This window comes from Typopeltis vanoorti, chromosome 13, assembly GCF_054136105.1.
Source record: "Typopeltis vanoorti isolate ZY-2024b chromosome 13, IOZ_Tvanoo_1.0, whole genome shotgun sequence".
Lineage (NCBI taxonomy): Eukaryota > Metazoa > Arthropoda > Arachnida > Uropygi > Thelyphonidae > Typopeltis > Typopeltis vanoorti.
The window spans coordinates 38717426-38737895 of record NC_143561.1 but is presented as its reverse complement, the minus strand read 5'-3'; the positions used below and the strand labels follow the sequence as shown (position 1 = coordinate 38737895).

The following is a 20470-nucleotide window of genomic DNA, read 5'->3' as shown; positions in this document are numbered from 1 at the left end:
GTGAAGAAGAGGCATGAAGTTTATCCTTTCTTTTAATATTGCATAATGATCAGCATTCATTATTGTTAAATTATGGTGACTACTGTTGTGTTAAGAGTAATAAGTTTGATCTCTGTTAGAAAAAGAAATTACATCAAAGCTAAGGTTCTGTTTTACATGGCTAGAGACCAAATTCTTATTAACCTTTAGGCTAACATTAATACTGTATTGTTTAGTTAGTATTTAAAATAAGGACTGAGGTTTGTTATTAACAAATTATGACAAGCATGATGTCAGTTATGATAATTATGAACATCAGGCCAGAAGATTCACAGATGTTGTACAGTTGTAATGTTGTCCGAGTATGAAAAGAAACTGGCTTTGCAAGTTAAAGACAACCCAAAAGAATTCTATTATGCTGCAAGTGAAAGAAAGAATGAATATGAAAGAATAACTCTTCTGAATGCAGATGGTGTGAGGATGATAGATGCAGAAGAGGTTGTTCAACTAATGAGTACCCATTTTGCTAAAAGCTGTCAACCTGATGTATGTAATATTGAACTCACTGCTACCTCTTCACTGTATAAGGAATCTCGCATGGATGAAAGAACGCACTAGAGCTGTTGCTGTTGCACAAACTGAATAAGAATTCTGCAATAGGAAGTGATGGGATTTCAGCACAGATGCTAAAAAGAGTGTTCGGCTGAACTGGCTATTCCCTTGACCAGACTATATAATTTGAGTCTCAGAACAGGGAAGATTCCATGGGAGTAGAAAGAATGTATGATAATCCCATTGCACAAAGGTTGTGCAAAGACCAATGTATCCAACTATTGACCAATCATTATCTTAGGAGTTGGTGGTAAAGATTTTAGAAAGATTGGTTAGGGCTCACTTTCAGAAATGGGTTCACAAAGAATCTCTACTTTGCAATGAACAGCATAGGTTTAGTAAGGGAAGGTCATGTTTTAGCAACTTGCTCACATTCTATAATAATGTTACCACTGAGTTAGACAAGGGGGTTAGACAATTCTTTGCAGCACAAAGAATTGTCTAACCCCCTGCAAGTAAAAGAAAAATGAATATGAAAGAATAACTACTGAATGTATATGGTGTGAGGGCGACAGATGCAGAAGAGGGTGTTCAACTAATGAGTGCCAATTTTATTAAAAGCTATCAACCTGGTGAATGCAACATTGAGCTCACAACTACCTCTTCACCAGATGAAGAAACTCAGGTGTATCAAGTTGCACAAACTGAATAAGAATTTGGCAATAGGGACTGGTGAGATATCGACATGGATGTTAAAATATTCCATAGCAGTGGAACAAGTATATGGTAATCCCTTGCACAAAGATGGTGCAAAGACTGGTGATAAAAAATTGGTTAGCATTACCATTCAGAAATAGGGTGACAGTGAATTTCTTTACAATGAGCAACAAATGGTTTACTAAGGGAAGGTCATGTTTTATCAATTTGCTCACATTGTATAACGATGTTACCATTGAACTTGACAAGGAGAATGGATACACCATGATACTTTTGGATTTTACTAAGGCTTTTGAAGAAAATACAGCATAGAATACTGTTGCATAAATTGGAGAACATGGGATTGAATTATAAACTGTTGGCATGGATAAGAGGATGGCTGACTGACATATCAAAAAGTGGTATATGGGGGGGGTAAATCTGCAAGATTCAAGGTAACCAGTGGTGTGCCTCAAGGATCAGTACTTGATCCATTGTTATTCAATCTGTACATTAATGACATTGGCAAGGATTTGACATGTGACATACAGTTATTTGCTGATGATGCAAAGACATGAAGTTGAAGTGCAAGGGTCAGGTAGCAAAAATTGTGAGAGAATAACTGAGAGCAACCGAGAGAATAATAGCAATGCTGAAACAAACCTTGACATGTAAAGATCGGGAAATCATTTTACCTTATTATAAGGCCTTGGTAAGACCTCAATGGACTGTTGTGCAAAGATTTGGTCTGTGGGTTTTCATGGTGATTCTGATACAGTAAAGAGAGAGAGAGAGAGTGTGTGTGTGTGTGTGTGTGTGTTTAAAGGAAAGTGCCAAAAATGATATCAGAATTGTGGAATACTGGTTATGGAGAAAAGGGGGGGGATGATATGATTGAAACGTACAAACTTACTTCTGAAAGTGATATACAGAATTTAAATAGATGGAATTTTTCATTTTAAAGAGGGTGGGAAAAGGATGTGAGGGCATCCTTGGAAGTTGAAAATGAATGCTGTCAAGATTAGGCCTAGATTTTCCTCTCATAGAGTAGTGCGTGATTGGAATGGATTGCCATTGGATGTTCTGTGTGCAAGTAGCGAGAATGAATTCAAGAACAGGTATGACAGCTGGTGTGAATAGTATGTCCTTTCTCGATGAGTTCCTGACTCCCTGAAAATCTCTCTTAATAATCATAATAATAATCTGATGTACAGTTCTCATTCAGGAAAGAAACACAAATGGCACATTTATTCAACTTGAGAATTTTTTTTTGTTTTTCTCTGCCACGAAAAGCTTCTATAAATCTATAATATCTTCATACTATGGGTGAGTTAAGGATTTTTTTTTTCTAATTTTATTTATATTTTTATTTTTTACCAGGTCTTGGAAGCTTTGCTCTAGAGACCCAAACATTAAACTTTTTCAAACCACTTTAGGCTTGCAATAAGCAGGGTGGTGGTGATCTCACATTGGGCAATGAAATTCATTCCCACCTGAAACATTCTCAAACATTCATGCCCATGCTGGATTTTAACCTACAGCCTGTTGGTTGGGGAAACTGGATACACTAACCACTCAGCTAACCCAAAACCTGGTGTGAGTGTAGATTAAAGAAGCCTGTGAAATTCCATTCAACCATCCTAATATCAACAATGATGATGGCCTAAAAATTTCAATAATATATAGATGGCACATATTTGAATGACATAACTTTGTTTGTACTAACAGGTCATAATTTGGACTGTGATACTTAGGATCTTAGTCATAATTTGTTAATAAACCTCGGTCCTTATTTTAAATACTGACTGGGCCACCACTAATGCTGGATCATGAAGGTTAACAATTTGATTCATTGTCATGTGAAACAGGACTGTAGCTTTTGATGTACCGTATATTTTTGTGTATGATGCGAACTAGAAATTTCGTTTGAAAACTAACCCTAAAATGCCATGTCCACATATAATGCGATCAGTTAATCTTGTTCCATAACATTTTAACGAAAGAAATATTTATTTTAAAACAAAATGTCAAAATCCTTTAAATTCTTCTTCATCTTTTGAGTCATCAAACATTTCATTTATAAATTCATCTGTAGGCATTGCGTCATCATTGTAGCAGTTTTCATCATCGTCATCATGCCCTCCATTTTGTTGTGCGTCATCCTCGCTTTCGTATATGACGTCATCTTCGGATCCATCCATTGAATTACTTATTCCACATCTAAGAAATGAGCGTTGAATCATTTCAGATGGTATTGAATCCCATGCTTCTTTAACCCAGCTGGTGACTAGAGTGATCTCAGGCTTCTGAAAATTCCCACCCTTTGTCATCTTCACCAAACCAGATGATATCCATTCTCTCCATTTTTCACGTAAGTGATCTTTAAACGGCCCGTGTGGGGGACACCTGTAACCCCCATCGGGCGCATCCCCTGGTGGCGGATCGGGGAATGCTAGTCATAGTTTACTATGAAAGGTAGGAGGGAAATAAAATACCTCCTGCGGACCAACAGGATAGCACTTCCCTCATAGGCTGGTCTGGGGCCCTTGAAGGTGGCAGCCCCACCATCAGACTCGGGTGTTGAAGGCTGATCCCCTGCACACCTTAAAATTTCACTCATTAAAAGAAATAACAAAGAGATAGCCGAACTGCCTAAATGGTTAACGACAAAGCAAGGAAAAAGGTACATGAGATATGGAACATGGAACGTTAAAAGTCTACATGGAAAAGAAAACAAATTAATAGATGAATTTAAAAAAATCAAGATTGGATTTGCTAGCAGTCACAGAAACAAAAAAGAAAGGTCAAAGTTGCCAGAAAATGAAAGATAGGTATATACTTTTCTATTCAGGGGTAAACCCAAGAGAATGGGGAAAACAAGGGGTAGCTTGCATAATTAAACCAGATCGCAAAGAATATATTACTAAATGGCAACTAATAAACGAAAGGTTGTTGACAATCACTATAGATTTTAAATCAGACAACCAAGTATTCACTGTAATTATTGCATATGGCCTAAACGATAATGCCAATAAAGAAATTAAAGATGAATTCTTCGAACTCTTATAAAAAAAACAATTGAAGTTCAAGGGCATATCATACTACTAGGAGACCTTAATGGCCGGGTAGGGAATCAAGTAGATGAAGAAACGAAACAAGTGTTGGGATCACAAGGAGAAATAACCCGGAATAATAATGGAGAAAGAATAATAAATCTTTGCCTTACAAATAATTTAGTAATAGCGAATACTATGTTCAAGCATAAAGAAATCCATAAGTTTACCAGGGAAGAGCCCAATAGAAATGAAAAATCTATAATCGACTATGCCATCATAAGCAGATCGTACTGGAAGTATACAAAAAGTGCAAGAGTCTACAGAGGTCCTGAAATAGGCAGTGACCACTACTTATTAGTATTGGAAACAATCCATAAAATAAAAGTTGAAAAATGTAGAGAAAGTAGCAAGGAAATAAATGTTAAGATAAAGAACTGTAAACTAAAGAAAGAAGAAACAGCCATTGAGTATAAAAGTAAAATAGAAGAGAAGATGAAAGAAGTAGAAAAAGAGATATATGAAGACCAAGATGTAGAAAACCTATGGTACAGGTTCAAAACACTTCTTCTAGAAATAAGCAAAGAAATTTGTGGTGTATCATTAAATAATAAACAGAAGAAACATAAAACACCCTGGTGGACTGAAGAACTAAAAGAAGAAATTAAAAAGAAAAAGCAATTATGGAAGAGATATAACATCAAAGCTGCAGGTTGATAGAGAACTATACAACAACCAAAGAAATAAAGTTAAAACCTTAGTGAAAGCAGAGAAAAGAAAATGCTGGGAAGACTTCAGACATACTTTAGAACAAAATTTTAAAGGAAACCAAAAACTCTGCTATAATATTTTAAGAAGAATGAGGTCAGAGAAAGAATGCCCCATAAAGTTTATCAAAAAAAATAAGGATGGAAAGTTACTCACAAATTCCAAAGACATCATGAAAAGATGGAAACAGTATTTTCAAGAATTATTGAAAGATGCAGGACACGGAAAAAATAGAACCCTAAGAGCAAGACACACAAACAAAATAGAAGATCAGAGTGAAGAAATTCATGCAAATGAACTATTAGCAGCAATAAATAAAATAAAACTGGGCAAATCTGCAGGCCATGACCAAATAACACCAGAAATGGTAAAGAATTTAGGAACGAAAGCCATAAAATTTCTTTTACACCTATTCAATGTTGTATGGAAAAAGAAAATTATTCCCAAAGACTGGGAAGTAGCTATAATAATCCCTATATTTAAGAAAGGAGACAACTGCAAATGTCTCCTTTCTTTTATTTTTCACTTTTAAGCGTTCCAGGAAAATTATATACCCGCATTTTAGAAGTGAGGCTTAGGAATCAAATAGAGGACACACTAGATGAAATGCAATATGGCTTTCGAAAAAATAGAAGCACACAGGATCTTATCTTCAGTCTTAGACAAATATCAGAAAAAACATTGGAATATGGAAAAGAACTACATGCACAGTTTATAGATTTCGAAAAGGCCTTTGACCGAGTTCCCAGACACTTAATATAGCAAACATTAAAGAAAAACAAGATACAAGATAACTTAATAGCAGCCATACAAAAGTAACAGAAATTATGTAAGAACCTGTAATAATAGATCAAAAGAATTTGAAAAAAATGTAGGAGTGAGGCAAGGCTGTATCCTCAGCCCTCTTCTCTTCATTATATAATGGATGAAATTTTAAAGGCATGCCAAACAAAACAAAAAAGTTCCACTTAGGATACAGGAAACTGAAAGAAACCAGGATTTCACACATGGCTTCTGCAGATGATGTAGTGATTCTAGCAAATACAGCTGAAGATCTGCAGTACAATATCAACATTTGGTATGAAGAAACAAAGAAAAGGAATATGACCATAAATATAAATGAAACTAAAACAATGATCATATCTAGAAACCAACAAAAACACATAATAAAAATAGAGAATCACCAACTGGAACAAGTCCACTCCTTTAAATACTTGGGATCATATATACAAGAAGATGGTAGACTAGACACAGAAATTAACAACAGGATAAGAGGGGGAACAAAGCTATTCTATGCAGTGAAAGGCCCACTCCTTGATAAGAAAGAAGTCGCCCAAAATACCAAAATGGCAGTGTACCGTTCAGTGTTTCTACCAACATTAACATACAGTTGTGAGTCTTGGTGTTTAACAACAGGAAACACAAATAAACTACAAACAATTGAAATAAAATATCTCAGGAAAGTGGCACAAAAAACAAGACTAGACCGAATAAGAAATCAAACCATAAGAGACAGCCTTCAAGTTGCACCTCTGAATCAGTTCATAACACAAGCGCAAATGAAATGGTTTGGACATCTTAATCGAATGGAAGAAGGAAGAATAGCAAAAATTGTATACAAAAGCCAGAAAATAGGAAAAAGAAACATAGGCAGACCCAGGAAAGGTTGGCAAAAGGAAATTAAAGAAAAATTGGAAAAGGGAATTAACTGGAAAGAAGCAAAACAACAAACCTTGGACAGGACGGCATGGAAATCTCTTTGGCAAAATCTCGACGCTTAAAAGCATAAGAGATCATAGACGAAGAAGATCTTTAAACGGCTTATTCAAGCTGACATCAAGTGGCTGCAAAGCTGAAGTTAGACCACCCGGTATGACTGCTAGATCTGTACATAACTCGCGTGCTTTCTCTTTGCTTGCCTCCGTTAAATGCGCCCGGAACATATCCCAGACTAGCATGCATTTGTTAATGTAACAAGCTACCTGGACGTATGTTCCATACTTGATCCAGCCACAATTGTACACCTTTTTTCTTCATCCATCCAATCTTTCTGATTGGTGCGAACAATGACACCTGGTGGAAATTTCATATGCTTCGGAATTTTCTTCCTTTTAAACATCACTGTCGGCTTTAATTTGGTTCCGTCTGCCATGCATGCTAGAACAACGTAAAATGCATTTTTTCATGCCCCGTTGTTTTTATGAGGACACCCTTTCCACCAACTGAGTTTACTGTTCGATTCCCAGGCATATCAAAGTACGTGGGCATTATCAAAATAAACAGATACATATTGCCAATTTGGGAAAGTTCATATCTGTGACACTTCAGTAATTTTATGATAAATTTATGGAAGGACTCCACTTTTTCTTCAAGCTGCTTTGGTAACTTCTGCGCAATTTTTGTTCTGTGTCGTAATGTTAATGCTTTGCATTCCATAAATCTGTTGCACCACCCAGGCGAAACAAGGAAAGATGAAATACCTGGTGTGTCCTTGAATTTATCATTCTTGAGTTGTAGAGCTCGAAAACAAATTGCATTTCTTGTTACTATAATGCCATCTTGTCGTTGCATCAAAATCCATTCATTTAGCTCTTCTTCAAGTTCTGGAAAGGATGCTACATCTCCACAACAGGCACGTTTCATTTTTGGGATTTTTTCAAGATTGTCTTTTTGCTTATGGCAAAGTCTAATATTACTCTCTGCTACACCAAATTCTCTCATATCAATACTGTTATTATGTTCTTCTGCAAACTGCACGACATGCAATTTAAATCCTGCTTCAAAAGATGTATGTTTACCTTTCTGTTGGCTCATTTTCAGGCTAGGTTTGTTTAACGAATAATATTTAAAACGAACTGTGGTTAAACCGATATACTTAACTGTGCTAATATCCTGCCAAGGGGGCAGGATATTAGCATTACTTACATTACTGACTTTATGCACAAATACGATGCGAATGGGTCAAGTAGTTTTAGTTGCATAGGCATTAGGTAGTATATATTGTGTGTGCAAGTCTAATAAAATGTTATATTTTTTAAGATCTGCATGTAATGCGAACCCCTAAATTTAAGTAGTATTTTTTACCATAAAATTTTTGCATTATATGTGATAATATATGGTAGGTTTTTTTTTTTTCATTCATTCATTTTGGCATACTATTAGAATTACAGTGTAACTTGTTTTTCTATATATATGTGTGTATACTCTAGATGACCTTAATATGGAGGTTGAAATACTGGGAAATTAAAGTTATTACTCTTAACATTGTAGTAATAGTCTCCATAATGAATAGTCATGGTGTAGAAATTGGACTATGAAAAGCACTTGATTTTAGTTAGAGGTATAAAGCTGATCTAAGAATTTGATTTGAACATGCTAGTTGGATGGATATTATCTGTTCCTTTAAGAGTGGGAATACTGCACATTTCTTCACAGATGTTAAAGGAAAGTGCAACAGAAGCTACACTGCTTCTGACGGGATATTCAACTTGAGACTCGATAAAAGCATTGTCCCGAACAGATCGATGGAGATCAAGATAATTCCTTCACACAGGGATGGGACTAGGACAGAAGCAATCAATTATAGATCAATCAGTATCTCTGGAATGGTCATTAAGGTGTTGGAGAAACTAATTAGATCTACACCAATAGATGGCACCTTGATCCTCTGTAAAAGACAGCATGACTTTGTTTGAGGTGGATCTAGTTTTAGCAACTTGCTGAAGTTTTATCATAATGACTGCAGAATTAGATAAGGGAAATGAATTATGTCCATATATTTTTAGATTTTTTTCACTTTGACAAGATACACAAAGATTGTGGACTAAAAATATATGGACATAATTATGTCCATATATTTTTAGATTTTTTTCACTTTGACAAGATACACAAAGATTGTTATACAAATTCTAAGGGATGGACAGAGGTGTAGTGAGACTATGGCCAATGTGGCCCCGGCCATAGGCCCAAAAATTGAGATTTTTAAAGTTTTTTTTTAGAACGGTGCAATTTTCTTTCCTGGTCATATGCCTCAAAATTCCTCATGACGTCTCTGGGGGATTGATATACAAAATATGTTTGTCACTTGGATAGGAGAGTAGTTGACTGACAGTTATCAGAAAAATGTAAGGTAGTGCTGAGTCCAAGAGGAGTGTGACCAGTGGGGTACTGGAGGTTTCTTGCTTGTGCCACTTTTGTTTAACTTGTATATTAATGATATTGGGATTGGTCTGGATTGTATCATATAATTTATTTGCTAATGATGCAAAGTTAGCAAGGATGATAAGGGACATCTCCAGTCCAGAATCCTTGCAATCTGATTTGAACAAACTGGTTCCATGGACATGCAACACTGAATGTCAGTTCAGTACTGCTAAGTGCATGGTTATACATTTTGGATTAAGAACATTGCAGGCAAAGTATTATATTAGTAATTTGCTCATGTTGCCAATGAAGCTATAGAATCGGGTTGATGGTTGAACAAGTTTAGGGACTGCATTCCTAATGTGGCAAAGTGGTGATCTTAGTCACCACTTTGCCACATTAGGAATACCTCTGGGTATCTTTTTTCTGCCATCTTGGCATCAGGCACCTATTTTAATGATCCTCTTCATCTCTCTCTCTCCTTTTTAGTCACCATAAAAACCTTATGTTAGTTTTACTTACACATTGTTAAATGCTCATAGTGTCCAGTTCCTTTTTTAATATCTTTAATACGATGTTGCCATTGATGCCATCTTTCACTCTTAATTTTTCTCAAAACTCACTGGACTTTGAACACATACTTTATTATTTTTTATTTCCAAATCTTAAATCCATAAATTATATTAAGACTTGCTTGTGTACTACTAGTTTAGTGTTTTGGATAATTTCTCTTATTCATATGAATTAATGATATTGGGATTGGTCTGGATTGTGTCATATAATTTATTTGCTAAGATGCAAAGTTAGCATTCAGCTGGTTCCTCCTCATAACAGCTATGCTTATTCTATTGTTTGCTTCCAGCTTTAATTTGCTATCTTCATTGAAATGGTACCTAAATAACTGAAGTATTTTAGTTTTCTATAGGATCTCCATTCAGAATGCAACTATTTTCATAGTTGTCTTTTATTGCCAATGCCTTGCTTTATCTTTATCATACACTTGCTTGTTTAATGCTTTTTGCTATCATGTGTGCTTGTTAATTTAGCTAATGTTCAAAAAACCTTGATTGGTTTCCCATATTCCTTAAGGTTAGACAGATGTCGCCTCCCTGTTATCTGGTTTTGACCCTTATGTGACCCTATCCATTGTATGCAATACTAACAGAACATCATAAACCTGCATTTTCCAATGGACAAACTGAAGGATGGAAGGAAAGCTGCAAGTCTGCAGTGCATAGATTCCAACAGTTTTTCTAATAAATCTTTGACACGGAAACTTTAAAGATGCTCTACTGTGGATGAAGATCATATTATCTAACCTTAGCAAAGTGTGGTATTATAGTCATTAGAGAGGTATGCAAATTTATTACAGTTCTTGTTGTAAAAACTTTTGTGAAACATGAATTGGAGCATAGCATTCATAATAATGCTTCACATATAAACAACACTAAGAGAGGAAAAAATGCATTTGATAAACTTACTAATATTTTGCTGATTTTATACCATCCTCATCAGAGCACAATTATGATGGTGTTAAGTGTGTGACACCTAATAATAATCAGTGACGTCTAAGCCTTTCCATATGTATTGGAGCATAAGAGTATTAAAACTCTTATTAGTCAAACACTTAACAGGGATTTAGCTTTTGAGAAGAATGGTGATGCGATGTATTAATATCTTCTTATGTTAGTTTTAAGCTGAAAACTGTAAGCTACTGTATGGCTGTTATAAGACGTAAACCTAGAAAAAGAATAATGTTATTGGTTTTAATTCAAGAATAAATTTCATTATTTGATGGAGTAAATATTTTTGGAGGAAAACTATAAACAGATTTTGAAGATCTGCATAAAACAATGCTAAGATTAAATTACATAAGATATAAGGAATCAGACAGATCTGGTCTTGCACATTATGTAAAAGCCATTTTAATATTAAAATTCTTAAAAAAAAAAAAAAAAAAAATGCTGTGAAGCTTGGATAAGAATGACTAATCTCAAACTTTCCTATTTCGGAAAGTGTCTTATTAAATATCATTCACCATTCTGTTGTTATTATTATATTCCTGATATGTAATTTTGCAGGGCATTATAGTATATAGCAGGCTTGCACAATGTACGGCCCACAATGCTATTTATTTTTGCCTGTCTACCTGATCAGAATTAATTAATCATATGGGGGAATATGAAATTAGACTATTTGAATTAAATTTTTACTAAGACTGCATGCTTACGTTCATGTGATTAATGTCACAATCATGTTTCTTTCAACTCGACAATAAATTGCATTTGGAGTTATTCCCACTGTCGTATTTAATAACAAATTATTACAATCGCTTCGAGGTTTTGTTAGCGTTAGTGTTGCCGGGGAAATTCAAAGTTACATCTCCGTGATAATGACTTGATGCCTACGAATGAGAACGAATCGTATTATACAAAGTTGGCCGTGCTTTGACTGGCTTTGGCAGTGTAGTGGTTGGTTGTAGCTGAAGCAATTCATTACATAACTGTTATCATAATTTGCATTATTGTGAGTTTTTCATCATTAGTATTTTGTAATTAATATTGTCAATCTCGACACAATGAGCTTAAGTAAAAAAGCGTAAAATAGATTCGGAACATCGAGCATTTAACCCTGGGTGGACAAAAAAAAATTTTTTTTTTCGTTGTTTAAGGACAAAATAGTGTGCATTGTTTGCCGGGAATCTATCGCTGTGCCGAAAGAGTACAATCTGAGACTTCATTTTGAATGGAAACTTCCTAACCTTGGCAAGTTGGATGCAAGTGAAAAGCAAATAAAAGCAGCAAAGTTATTGAAAGTCCTTAGCAGTGAGCAACAAGCCTTTAAAAAAGTGACATCTGCAAATGAAGTTGCCACAAAGGTAAGCTTAAAAATATCACAAGAAATAGTTTGTGCTGGCAAATCATTTACTGAAGGAAAGTTCATAATAAAAAAAAAGTGTCTGGTGATTGCCGTTTCCGAATTGTGTCCTGATAAGAAAAATAATTTTGAAAATATCAGTTTGTCCCGTATGACTGTTCAGTGCAGGGTGGCTGATATTGCTGAGGATCTTTAAGATAACCTGCAAAAATCGGCTAGTCAATTTGCCTATTATTCGCTTGCTATGGATGAAAGTACTGACGTGAAAGATACTGCACAGATTTTAATATGTAAGAGGTGTTGATAATAATTTTGAGGTGACAGAGGAGCTTGCTGGTTTGTGTTCAATGAAAGGAAGAACAACAGGAAAGGAGGTCACAGAAAATGTAAAGATGTGTGTAACCGAAAAACTATCCTTAAATTTCAAGAATTTAGTAGCAGTTTTCACTGATGGTGTCCCATCTGTGTGGAAAAAATGTTGGTGCTGTAACAGTTATTGAACAGTATGCAGGTAAACCATTGACAAAATTTCACTGTCTAATTCATCAGCAGGTGTTATGTTCAAAGGTTTTGCAGTTTGATCATGTGATTAAAGCAGTATTTGCTCTGGTCAACTATATTCGAGCTCTGGGTTTGAAACACAGAATGTTTTATGCGTTTCTAGAAGAAAATGATGGAGAGTATGGGGATCTACCATATCACACTGATGTACGTTGGTTGAGCCGCGGTAAAGTTTTTTCACTCTTTGTCGCTCTAAAAAATGAACTAGTTGGATTTTTGGAATCTCAAGAAGATATGGAAAAATTTCCAGAAATAATGGATGAAGAATGGAATCAGATTTATTTTTCTTGTGTGACATTTTGGGTCACTTGAATGACCTTAACTTACAGCTTCAAGGAAAAAATAAGTTTGTTTTTCAGTTAATGTCTCTTATAAAGGCATTCAAAATGAAATTAAGTTCGTTTGAAAATCAACTTGCTAAGGGGGCTATATCACATTTCTTAACTTGTCAACAGAATATCATTTAATGGTGGATGGAAAATATAAGAAGCACATATCACTTCTAAGTGAGGAGTTTCTGAAAAGAATGCCATTGAGTAATGAAAATGAAGTCCACATAAAAGGGATTGAGGATCCATTTTCTGTCGAAGCTGGAAATCTACCTGTCTAACTCCAGATGGAAGTTATTGATCTCCACTGTTCTGAAAACCATCGGGTCAAGCATCCGGAGAGTACTTTACGAAAGTTTTATTCTATTCTGGATCAGGATAAATGTAAAAGTTTGTTGGATACTGCCTACCAGATATTTTGTATGTTAGGGAGCACATATACTTGTAAACAATGGTTCCTCTAAAGTGATATCAATTTTATTATTAATTAAGAACGGCCATGTTATTAATTAAGAACGGCCACTTCAAACATGACACCAAACTTTGATAAAATAGTGGCAACAAAGAAATGCAATGTGTCACATTGTGACATTCAGTCACTGATATTTCACTGAGAATAAGAGTGATATTCTCAGTGAAATTATTAGTAAACTTTGTGTTTATGTTTAAGTGTTGTTTATTGAGAAATTTTGCAGCTATATCTGTTTGTAAATAATTTTGATTATAATTTTAATTATAACTCTAAAAATGTAAATCTATGCATATTAGTTAGTATTTGCTGTAGACCTACTAACAAATTTACTTAAGTTTAGCTGCAGTGGACTAGTCTAAGACTCAAGGTCCAAAGTGATCTGGCCTTGGTCAGGTGGTCCAAGTTGGGTTTGGTCCTCAAAAACAATCAAGTTGTGCAGGCCTGGTATATAATGACAGCACTACATCATTACCAACTTCCTATTTGACAATTTTCTTCTAAATTAGTTATTTGTTCAGATTTCTGAGTTGATCAAAGTTAACATTTTCTTTTTCTGAAAACATTGCTGATGCGAAACATTTGTTTGCTAACTTTTTCTTTCCTCTTCTGTTGAGTAAGCTTAAACAGCTTAACTTTTTACACATTTCTTGAATACCAACAATGACAAATTTCTTTCTAATATCTTCATTTTTAATACTTCTGCCACCTCTGATGCCATCTGTTCGCTCCTTTAATTTTCCTCAGAACTCTTGTGTGATCTTCAGTCAAGTTTTCCTATCCAATTTTCAGATCTGTAAGTTAAAATTGATATCAACACTCTTGTATACTTTTATTTTGGCTAATTTCTCTCTTACTCTATATACATTTATTTACACTGGCTTTGCTTATTCTATTTCCAAATTTAATTTGCCACCTTCACTAAAAATTGTGCCTAAAAAAGCTGAAATATTTTTCGTTTTCTCTAGGTTCTCTTGAGAATGCAGTCGATGTTTCATTTCCTACCAGTTTTTGCTGATTTTCAATTACAGCAGTTATTCAGTTTTAGTTGTGAAAACGTTATGCTGGCTTTATTTAGGAGTATAATGACAAAATAAGAGCTGAATATTTCTGATTTTGATATCATTTAACTCTCTTTTTGATGAGAGAAGTCTTTCGATGGTGTAAAGGATACTACTGTGATAGTAAGGCATGAAAACATTACTTCTTCTGGTAGATAAGCTTATGCATTGGTTAGTCATAATTATTATTTTTCAGGAAATAATATATACTAAAATATTAATTACACGATCTTATCAAAGTATCTGGACACCCCTCTGTAATTCGTAAACTGACGTCTAGATGTCACTTTGACTTCGCTTACCGGTATAAAAGGAGGCACGAAGCTGTGTGTTGTTCAGTGATAAGAAGTACAAGCAAAATGGGTAGGTCAAGGGAGCTCACTGACTTTGAATGTAGATTAGTTATTGGTTGCCACATCAGTAAGAAATATTTGTCAGAAATATTTCAACCCACCTCAAGTTGCCAGCCAACAGTTGGTGACGTAATTATGAAGTGGAAATGTGAGGGCACAACCACAACAAAACCATGGTTGGGTAGGCCGCATTTAATGACAGACGGGGACTGTCAAGCGTTGAAGAAGTTGGTTTGTGGAAGTCGCCCGACATCGAGTGAAACAATCACTTGGGAGTTCTGCAGTGCTACCAACTGTTCAGCCAGCACCATGACTGTGTCGAGAGTTAAGAGGAATGGGATTCCATGGTCGAACAGCTGCCCATAAACCAAACATTTCTCCTGTGAACACTTGCTGCCTATAAAGAGTGACAACAGTGGACAACTGGAAATGTGTGATTTGGAGTGATGAATCACGCTTTACCATGTGGCAGTCCAATGGGAGGGTCTGGGTGTGGTGAATGCCTGGAGAAAGGTTCCTGCAAGCATTTGTAGTGCCAACAGTGAAATTTGGAGGAGGTGGCATTAGAGTGTGGAGGGTGTTTTTCATGGAATGGACTTGGCCCTCTCGTAACACTACACAGAAATCTTAATGTGGAATGGTACAAGGACATTTTGACCCATTGTGTACTGTCTGCAGTAGAAGATCAATTCGGTGATGACTATTGTCTGTATCAGCATGCCAATGCTACCTGCCATAAAGGAAGGTCTGTGAGGGAATGGTTTGTGGACAATAACGTTCCAGGAATGGACTGGCCGGGTCAGAGCCCTGACCTGAATCCCACCTTTGGGATGAATTGGAACACTGATTTCGCTAGAGACCCCAACGACCCACATCACAAACTACTCTTGCTACAGCTCTTCAAGAAGAATGGGCTGCCATTCATCTAGAAATGTTCTGCCACCTGGTAGAAAGTCTCCCCAGCAGAGTTAGAGCTATCATAGAAATAAAGGGCGGACCCACCCCGTATAATATAAACTACTGGAAAGTGTGTCACAGGGAAAGTCTGATTATAGTTTCAAGTAGGTGTCTGGATACTTTTGATCAGATAGTGTGTCTTCTTCATTGGCACTACAGCCCCATGTAGGGCCTTGGCCTCCCATTTTTGGATTTCATAACTCACTACAAGGTCGGGTTGTTATCCCCATGCTCAACCATGTGTAATTGTCTGTGAAGCATTATGTTCTTAAGACCAGTTTGCCTGCTTTGTCGGAGGAAAAACCCCAGATAAACTGGAGAGAAAAACCCTGCAGTCCACGCCCAAGACTGGCTGACTTGGCTGTGTCTGAGAAAGATCTTTAGCTCCTCGTGTCAGAGACGAAAATCGAACACAGGACACTGCTTTCCCAGGCATACGATTGCGAAGCGTCTAACCGCATGGACTCTAGATAGTGTATAATAACTTTAATACCTTCCTATCTTTCAGCAACATTACATTGCTATCATCAGGGATCACAAAAACAATGATATGTGCATACAGGCACTAACACTAGGCAAATGAAGCTGAAGAAAGGCAACCAAAGTTGGGCTTATAGTCCTAAATGGTATCCCCTAGTCTGGCTAGATTGGGTGATCTTGGCTGTTGAGCTGAAGATCTGAGGATGAGTGCTTCCCAAATTTGCGAAAATTCTACAAACAGATGGGGGAGTCATCCATTGATTCTCCACTTTCTCCATCCCTGACCAACTTCTTCATGCAGACCTTTGAAGAAAAAGCCTTTAACTCTGCCCTACATAAACCCACTATCTATATATTTTATAGCATTTAATAAACTAATTTCTCTATAATCAGCAGGTTTTCTTTCACCATTTTTTTTATGTTGATATTGCTACACTAGTGTTCCATTTTATTGGTATTTGTCCAATTAGCTTTAGTCTTTTCTTCAAATTTTCTCAAATCATTTCTGTATGTCTGGCATGATTTCCTACTTTGCTGTTTAGATCTCTGACAAGGACTTATAGTCCTTGTCAGAGATCTAAACAACTTTTTTTTCCTTTGTTTGTATTAGCTGCCTTCTCTCATGTCGAAAAATTCCTCTACTTCTTTAGTAGAACCTCCTGTGGTACCATGGGCACAAATAAGTTTCATTGTCTAGTTCCCATGCTGATATTTATCCATATCACTCTACTTAATGTTGCCTACCATTGGAGATTATCGTGATATTTAGTGTTGAATACTATAGCTACTCCTTTTCTCTAATCGTTACTGCCTAAATATAACATTTTATTTGTTGCTTAGAAAAAACCTCATCTGTGTTTGTTGTCTTTGTTTCTGTAACACCTATTATGTTGATCTGGTACTTGTCCAGTTCTGCTAGTTGCATTTCTTTTTTTGTTGATGGTGCTGATAAAGGATTTGTTCCAATAGTTGACTTCTCCCTAGTTCCCTAACCAACATGCAACGAGTATGTTGCATGTTGGTTTTGTTAACCAAGGTTAGGTTAATTTAGCAGGTTAGGTTAACCAAGCAGTGCCCTTGCTGACATGAAATTCTGTGCATTGCCACGTTATATTGGTTTAAGCAATAATGATATTATTCGGTCAGCTAAATCCAAATTGCCAGCCCATTTGTTCATTATGTATCCTGGTAGATGCCTTCTAATTGTGATTCATCATGCTGTGAGAATTGGACATTAGGTCAGAACTGCTGGCCATTTCTCTGCATTCTATGAACTAAAAAAAATATATACACACACACACACACACACACACACACACACACACACACACACACACATATATTTAATAAATTAAGGGGGATATTAAATCCCGCATTGTTTCAAAACTGAATAAGAAACTCAAAAATCGGAATTAATGTGGGATTTAATATTCCCTTAATTTATTAAATAACGTTACATCGCCGAAGCGAAGCCTATTGGCTCTTTATTTAAGTAATATATATATAATAAATATTTATTAACATAAATGCATATACAAAATGGTAATAAATGATAAATCTTAGGTAATCTTGGTTTAAATCTCACGTTACCTGATGCATCAGGTAATGTGGAACTTGAACCCATTGGCATATTGGCTGAATAGTAGAAGCACCTATCCACTTGGCCATCAAATAAAATATTGACCTTGCTGACTGAGGCTTCCAATTTGTGGTGAGTGCAGTTGACATGGAGAAAAGCACATTTCCCTGCCTTCTCAGCCACCACAAATAACTAGGTTTGAACAACCTTAAGTAGTTGTTTTGCAAGTGTCTGGATTAGTAATTCTCACTTATTGTGCATTCAGTCATAGTAAGTTGCTTTCTAACAGAAGCTATTTAAAGAATCTTTTTAACATATAATTTTTTTTTGTTTTTAATTGCTATATTTAGTATGTCACATTTTTAAAAAAATGCATTCATTTAATGTAAAATTTTATTTTCTCTCCCTTGTAGAAAGGGCTGAAAAATGTTTTTGATGAGGCAATATTGGCAGCCTTAGAACCTCCAGAACCAAAGCCTAGAAGAAAATGTGTACTTCTATAGACCCAGTAATAATTTTTGGGCCAGGTTAAGTCAGGTGTCTACCAGCCTTGTCACGGCTTACTTTCTCTTCAGCAGTCAGATGGACTTCTTTCTTTATTTCTTTTTATTTTTTTTAACTTTTTTTTTTATCAAGAAGCAGAGATACTTGCATACAATTTATTGCATGCTGTGTATTTCTAAGAACTGTGAACTTTCTAATATAAAATGTGAATATTTCACATGGATCAGGGCTAAGCAATGGACCAAGATGAAGTGCCAGAACCTCAGGTTTTGCAAGATGTTTGAAGTTAACCTATTACTGAACACTTGATAATAACAGTGTACTACCCCATGTACGAGAGTAAATGGTATTATTCATGTAACCAAGTTTCTAGAGCACTTGGAGAGCTTAGCAGTGAAAACAAAACTATCATTTTGACAACAGTTTTGTCAGAATGTTTAGAAGTTATTATATGCCCATCATTATTTAGCTTCATCTGTTGTGTGTTTTCATATGTGCGGCAACTTACATTTGGGAGGATGGTTCTACTTTTGGGCATATTATGAGTTCTTTGAGAAATGAGATTTAATATTTATACTCTGACAAAGAAATAAGATGCCTTAATATGATTATTTCAGTTTTGAATTTTGTACCTGCCGTGACATCGTTTTTCAAATTATGTCAAAAAAATTTTTGCAATATTATTATATAAGATTATTGATATTTTGAAATTTTGTTCTGTAAATTAAGTAAGGCTCCTGAATATGCTTTATGATTTCATAGTTTTACATATTAAGTGGTTTTGTGATTTGTGTATACCTTTGTGGAGATTTTGGCTTTTTTAGTTCACTACACTTGTTGCATCTTGTAATTAAAATAATTTTGCATAGTTTTGCTGAAGGCTAGTAAGTCACACTGCTGACATATCCTGGGGACTAAATTAAAGAACTTGTTAGGTACCTATTTCTTTGCATATATGCTTTTTTTTTTTTTTGCAAAGATTGGAACCTCACAAATTGTTTATAAAAATGAAATATATTGAAAGTTCTGCAGTGGACTTGTTGCCTTTATCACTTTTCCTGGTTGTAGTAATTTATGTAGTTCTGAGTTTTGTACTTGACTATACATAATGGAACTTTGGTTGCTGCAGTTCCCTTGTTTAAATAAAGAAATCAAAGCACTGCGCAGCACAAAGCAAGGGTCTTCCTATGGGTATTACTACTAATAGAACAAAATAAGCTTAAAGTTTGTTCTTTTTATTATGTAGTAAAAATTGTACAAGCTCTAGTTTCCAGAAAAGCCTTGTGCCACATACTGTTAATATCAGCTGTAACTCAAATTTTTAATAAAAAAAAATTAAAATAACTAATCAAGATTTTTGCAGTAATCATTTTATTAGGGTTTCAGTTGCATTTGTTTCATTTTACTCATATGCTTTCCACTCTTCCACGTTGGGACAATCCCTCAATTGGAAAGACAGGTTCAGGTCTAATCTAGAGTGCAAAAACAATCTTTAGAAGGTATTTTTCAGTTGAAGGTGTGAATAGTCACTGTCATATGGAGGTGGCAATGTTATCTCCAAGAAACCTTAGTTTATATCTCACAAATGAAAAACAGCCAGAGAACACATACAATTAATAAATATAATATACTACCCTCAAGCCTGTGATTTTTTTTCAGTCATATCGGTGGGAATCTGTAATGAGGTGATATTATTTGAGTGACTTTGCTTCATGTCTGTTTTAGTTTGAATTAATTTTAAGTACATAGTATATCCATTCTATTAAGTGATGGGTTTCTTTAGATGTAAATAAAACGAAAAAATTTAAAAAAATAGTTATAAAGACTGGATTGTTTTTTTATTTCCCCAATTTCTCTTCCATCTGGAGATTGACTGTAGTTTACTTAATGCTAGTAAAAACCCACAAGTTCACAGAAAAGCTTCAGTCATATTCAAACTAAGTGGTTTGCATCAGATATGTTATTTGAAAAAAAGTCATGATCAATAATCAATTGTGTTATTTGAATGAAATCTGATAAAACATCACATATGAACAAGAATACAGAAGTCCACATGGATCCTTGTCAACTTTGAATCACAGGAATCATTGAATAAAACATGTCCAAAAG

The 20470-nt window shown here is 35.3% G+C and overlaps 1 protein-coding gene across 2 annotated transcripts in view; it reads left to right on the top strand.

Annotated features, from left to right (window-relative positions):
* The window catches only part of Cdc42 (Cell division cycle 42), an 80267-nt gene extending 60558 nt beyond the window's left edge, over positions 1–19709 (top strand). For both annotated transcript variants that reach the window (XM_090403133.1, XM_090403134.1), the window contains exon 5: positions 18271–19709. In XM_090403133.1, the coding sequence (XP_090259259.1) occupies positions 18271–18360 (90 nt within the window). In that variant the 3' untranslated portion in view covers positions 18361–19709. The remainder of the gene's footprint in view (positions 1–18270) is intronic.
* Positions 19710–20470: the final 761 nt, after the last annotated feature.